Below are 6,103 nucleotides of genomic sequence, written 5' to 3'. Positions count from 1 at the left end.
TAATACTGTAATTTATTTAAAATAAAATACACAAATGCAGTGTTACAGACAATAACATTTACTTCAGAATAAAATGGTATGCACATTTTGTGAAAATGCACTGCGCTGGAATGCAGGGTATTGCAGTACCGTGCGTTCCAGTGCGGACGATCACACTGTGGACGAGAGGTGCATTTGGGATCCATTGAAATTAATGGCACCGCAACGCACCTCCTGCAGCAAAATTTGTATTTTTATATACAAATAAGCAGTAAAATAAGAATTTACAAATGTATGTGTTTGATACACTTTATATATGTTACTTATAAATATTAATGTGATAACTCAAAAGTGCATTTGCTGCAAATATACCTTTTACTCAAACTGTCATTTATAAAACTGTTTTTCATACAGTTGCATTGAAGCAACCTGCGTGCATCAAACTGCATCAGCTCAGGCTCTTAAGACCAACTTGTCCACCTTGCTTTGCATCTTTATTTTTGGCCTAAGTGACACTAAACTCAGGAGTTAAATCTTAAAAATGAAATCAAGTTCCTTAACTATTAACAAAAATGTATCTTATTTGTGTATCACTCGGCTGTAGACCCTGAAATCATGTCTGAATTGGTGCTGACACTGTCCTTCCTTCTGGAGGGTGGCTACTTTTGTTCCCCATGGTCCCTGTGTGTCTTGTAAAGTAGTCACCGCTCCAAGCTCGCTCCCATCATAGACTATAACTTCAATACAAATTTGTAAACTAAACGTGAGATTGTAGTCCATCGTGGTAGCGAGCTTGGAGCAGTGGCTACGTTACAACACACATAGGGACCATGGGGAACAAAAGTAGCCACCCTCCAGAAGGAAGGACAGTGTCGGCACCAATTCAGAGATGATTGGAGGATCTGAGCTGATGCACAAATAAGTTAAATTTTTGTTAATACAGTAAACTCCCCGTTATCAGGCATCCACAGGGATTGGTAGATTCCGGATAAATATAGTTTCTGGTTGCTTGAGAGTTGCTATTAAAAATAGGTCTAACTAATGCAATACCCCATACCATACTATACCATACCATCAACTCTCTAGTGACTTTATATTAATATTGAAATGCACTGATCAAAAGCAAATTAAGACAAACATACACAATTAAGACAAATAGACACATGATCATTTCCAGGGTAATACATGCCGCAGAACAGTAAGTACGCAGGATATTTTTTTTTTTCTGGTTAGATTAGAGTTTTTGTTAGTTGAATGCCAGATAACTGAGAGTTTACTATAGCTGGGTTACTTGAATGCATTTCTAAGATTTAAAGGAGAACGATGGGGTTAAGTCTTTTCCCCATAGTTCTCCTTAGGGTAACGGGAGGACACAAACTAGTGTCCTCCCGTCACCCTAGGCTCAGTATACTGCGAGCTGTAGCTCGCGGTATACTGAGATGCCGCAGTATACCTCGAGCAGCTGCTCGCGGTATACTGAGACGCCGCAGCTGAAGCAGATCCCGACAATTGTGCTGGGATCCGCCCAGCTGCGTGACTTGACAGCTGGCTCTGCCTATCTAAAGGCAGAGCCAGCTGTACCCTCCCCCGTCCGTTCAGCCAGTCAGCGCTGGCAGATCGGAGCGGGGAGAGGGGAATCCAGCCCCTCCCCTGTCACGGCAGAGAGCCGTGACAGGATCGAGAGGTGAGCGAACGCCGGTATGTGTTCGCTCGCCTCCCGATCTACTGAGCCGACCTGTGACCGTCTCATTGTCACAGGTCGGCTAGAACTATGAGGTGAGTGAAAAGCGCTCACCTCATAGTTCTCCTTTAACTCCTGAGTTTAGTGTCACTTTGATCTACAATGCTAAATTATGAATATATTTGAATAATCATTTAGGGTAGATAAGAACACAGAGGCTGCATATATAAAGACACTTTTACATTTTTTGTTTCTTGCCTTGTGTTTGTGCTGCTAGAACACTGTCTACTGACAACTTTGCTTAGTATATTGTATTCTCTAGAGCAGCAGAACAAAAGCAAACAAGGTTTCTTTCTTCTTCCATCTTGTTCAGATATCACCCTTATCTTTATTTTCATGTCACACTGCCTGTGTAAAGATGACTCCTAAATGTTCGGCAAATTGACAGCTTCTTCTGAGTTCCTTTCCGCACAAGATGTTGCTCTTGTTTCTTGTATTTTTCCTCTGAACCATGCTCTTCCATTTTGTTTCGCCAGTTTCCTTTTTGACACTTGACCTGTCTTTTGTTTCTCAAGTGTCACTGTTTGTGAGGAGCAGTGAAGTGATAATACCTTTTAAAGGCTTTGTCAATCACTGGTAACTTGGTATATGTGTGTTCATCATTTGGACAACTGCAATCTCCTCATATTTCTGTGTTCAATAGCACTTCACTGGATAGAAAGTAGCATTGGCTGAGTGGAGTTAATATTCCTAAGAGATGGACACTGCTCCTTACACTCCTTTTGTAAAGACATTTGCTGCTTTTGCTTTGCTCCTGTTGGTTGTTCAATACAGGGCTGGTCTAAACCAGAACAAATGAATGAACTTTGGTTTAAATTACATGTAAAGTTTGTGAATTTGGGCAAACATATTAATTAGAGATAACTTAACTTATGATTTTCTAACTGGTTCAAGCACAGACTACATATGATGTAGGGTCTGTACTTAAAGTGGACCCCCTTTGACTAAAAATCACATCAGCATACAGCTCTCATCTGTAGTCTCATGAGCTCTCAGGGAAAGGCATTTTCCTCCCCTGAGATGATGTGCATGGTCACATGTCCTAGTCACATGTGCCAGAGTTCCAGGAAGTAAAGGGAGATCTAGACTGGAGAAGAAAAGACAAATAAGATCTGCAAAAAATAAAAAGCCGGCAATTATCTAGAAGTATGTGTTTATAGATTGTCATTACTAAACATTTCTAATGGAGCCTTTGTTGTTATTTTGAAGATCTGGGTAAAGTTCCTCTTTAAAGAATATTTCCCTCTTTTAGTACATCCAAACAAAACAAGCGGTAAGGACCAGCTTGAGTTCAGATCATAGACATTTTGATGTCACATAGACATTTTTCAATTCTGTGAAATACTGAGCACAGTTGACAGATGAAAGTGATTTTTATCCCCAGGGAATCCTTCAGCAGTCTTAATTTTGCAGGCAATTCTCAGTCTGAACCAGGATTAGGCTGTGTATGGACCACCCTAAGTCTGTGTATTTGTCTCTTGATTCCATTCCTTTCAGTTGTATTGGGGCTGCAGACACATATAAGATCAGTCCAAGGTATAAACATTGCTAGAACGTTGCAATTTGATTCTGGCCTCCACCCTTATGCTTTTGGCCTGTGACTCCTGTGTTTCTAGGTCTGTTTTTTTTTTGGTCATCCACTATTCTACTGTGGCCTTAGGGCAAGATTCCACTCGTTCCTCCTAAGATGCACTACAACTGTGAGTGCTTTTTGGGCTTTTTGGCATCGGGCTATTTTCTCCCACATTTGCAAGGCCACCACCTTGATGTCTGGTTACATTCTCTTAGGCCTGGTTCACACCTGGGCGTTTTACAGACGCGTGTTTTTTTTACCGTAAATCGCGGTAAAACCGCACGACACACGCATATTTGATACGCCTAGGTGTGAACCCATCCTAAGGCCTGGTTCACACCTGGGCGTTTTACAGCGCGTTCCTACGCTCTGTAAAACGCTCAACATGTCAAAACCAATTATTGCCTATGGGCATGGTTCCCACCTGGGCTTTTTACAGCGCGTAGGAACGCGCTGCAAAACGCCCTACGCCCAAAGAAGTACAGGAGCTTCTCTGGGGCGTATTTGCCGCGCGTATCCAATGGGATACGCGCATTTGTTAACTGCACCAAGACTTATCTCATACCACTTATAAAGCTGGCCTTTTCCCCCCTATTGAAGACCGGTATTTCAAGAGGTCATGTTTCTGTTTTTAAACTGAACTTATTTTTTATTTCAAGCTCAGAAACAGAAGCATACCAATATGTTTTTGTTTTCCTCCTAGGTAACAGCTACAGTAATGAGCTTTATTGCTCTTTCATCTTATATTCATAGTGAATTTGTAATTTGTTTTTAAATCGTCCCATTAATATTTCTGCTTTGTCGCTCTCTTAATTGACATCAGGCACACAGTGCCACCTTGTGGCCAAGTTAGGATGACCACATTTTGAAAAGTATAAAGTGTGCCATATCCCCAAGCAACGAAACTAAGTTGTCTTATACTGAGTGAATTACTGAAGAATGCTCTGTAAGGATTTATAGGATGTTGATGCTGTATCTGTTGTATTTGCTTTGGCACATATACACAGATAAAAAGGGCAAAATAAAAGTAAAGTGCATTTAAAAAAAAAACACATTGGGGGGAATTTATCAAAACTGGAGCAGAGAAAATCTGGAGCAGATTTGCATGGCAACCAATCAGCTTCTATCTCTTATTTTTCAAATGAGCGAACCGAAGAGAGATGTTGATCGGTTGCAATGAGCAACTGCTTCATAGTCTGTCTGCTCCAGTTTTGATAAATTCCCCCCATTGTAATTCAGTTTTTATCTGTTTTTCCTCTAGTGGAACATAATGTTTCTGGGAATGCCATATTTTAGTAGAGTTACTATTTATAACAACACTGTAATCTGTTCACTCTGCAAAAAATTATTTTATTATGTTAATGCAGGTCAAACCCATTTTATGAACCAAAAGAGAGTCCAGATATAAGCCGGAGCAGAGCTGTGAAGGAACCTGAGATGGATAAGAAAATGAAAAGGAAGGCCCCAGCTCCACCCGCAGCTGTACCAAAGAAGGAAGAGTCAGTTAGCGTGCCCCTGTCTGTTCTACCAGGAAAGGACTTCTCTTCTTCTCCAAAGGTAAGACCAACTCATGGATAGCTCATCATCTCTCTGTTGACCATCTCAATGGTTTTGGTATTTGATTGTGATTTGTAGATGAGATTTTTCTTCCAGTGATTGTTTTGGATAGAGTAGGGAAGGGATAGAACCCATGTCTGGTTTTTACTGCTCTCTGGGACTCCATAAGAAAGATTTCCCCTAACTTCCTTTAATGCTGACAACATTTTACCAGACATTAACCAAGAGTAACTCTCCAACACACACAGAATGTAATTGTTTTTCTTTAGTAGAGTAAAGGGAGGACTAAAACCCTTGTCAACTTTTTATTGCTGTCTGTATCCCTGTTGCAGATTTATCTTCCCTTACTTTCTGGTGAAACCGTTGTCATCAGTACAGGAAGTCAGGGTAAATATCTGTAACAGAGCTCAGGATAATGGTAAAAACACTGACAGGAGCTCTAATCTTTCCCCATTCTATTCAAAACTAGAATGACCGTTTTTGGTTTGAGATAGATTTTACCTCATAAAGATGTGTTAAAGTGGACCTTTGCATGCATCAAATTCTACCAATGCATCCCTCTATGTATGATGATTAATAATAATACAGACATGTCAGGTGTAACATGCTGTGATTTTGAAATACTTACACTTGCAGAGCATTCACTTCCTGCTTTGAAAGGGCAAGTTACTTCAGTTTGCCAAAGCAATGCACACTGGGATTGCCTTGTCATCAGCAGATCATTGGTGGGAAATCTCATTTGTAATCTCAGGAGATCTCAGGGAAAGGCATTTTTTCTCCCGAGAGATGATGTGCATGGTCACGTGTCCTAGTCACTTGTGCCAGAAATCCAGGAAGTAAAAGGATAGCTAGTAATCTGCCCTTGGTAAACATGGCCACTGTCAGAAGACTGAGAAAGCAAAGAGAAATAAGGTATGCAAATAATGCAAAGCCAGCCATTATCTAGAAGTGTGTGTTTGTAGATTATCATTACTAGGGATGCACCGATACCGATACTAGTATCGATATCGGTGCCGATTCCGAGTATTTGGGCAAGTACTCGTACTCGCCCAAATGCTCCGATTCCTAGCACGAGTACTTCCGGTATCAGGAAGCCGGGCAGCGCGTCATTACACGCTGCCCGGTTTCGCGATTGACCGGGAAGCGGCTCCATGCTCTCTCGTCACTTGTGATGAGATGAGAGAGCATGGAGCCGACTTCCCGGCCAATCAGGAAGCCGGGCAGCGTGTAATGACGCGCTGCCTGGCTTCCTG

General features: G+C 41.4%; 1 protein-coding gene across 1 annotated transcript in view; it reads left to right on the top strand.

Moving 5' to 3' along the window:
• The window catches only part of EHBP1 (EH domain binding protein 1), a 362,056-nt gene that overhangs the window by 152,077 nt on the left and 203,876 nt on the right, over nt 1-6,103 (top strand). The window contains 1 exon segment of the mRNA XM_018555921.1: nt 4,661-4,850. Within this exon segment, the coding sequence (XP_018411423.1) occupies nt 4,661-4,850 (190 nt within the window).

This window comes from Nanorana parkeri, unplaced genomic scaffold, assembly GCF_000935625.1.
Source record: "Nanorana parkeri isolate BGI_ZX_2015 unplaced genomic scaffold, ASM93562v1 scaffold11, whole genome shotgun sequence".
Taxonomy (NCBI): Eukaryota; Metazoa; Chordata; class Amphibia; order Anura; family Dicroglossidae; genus Nanorana; species Nanorana parkeri.
This window is presented reverse-complemented; position numbering and strand designations above follow the sequence as displayed.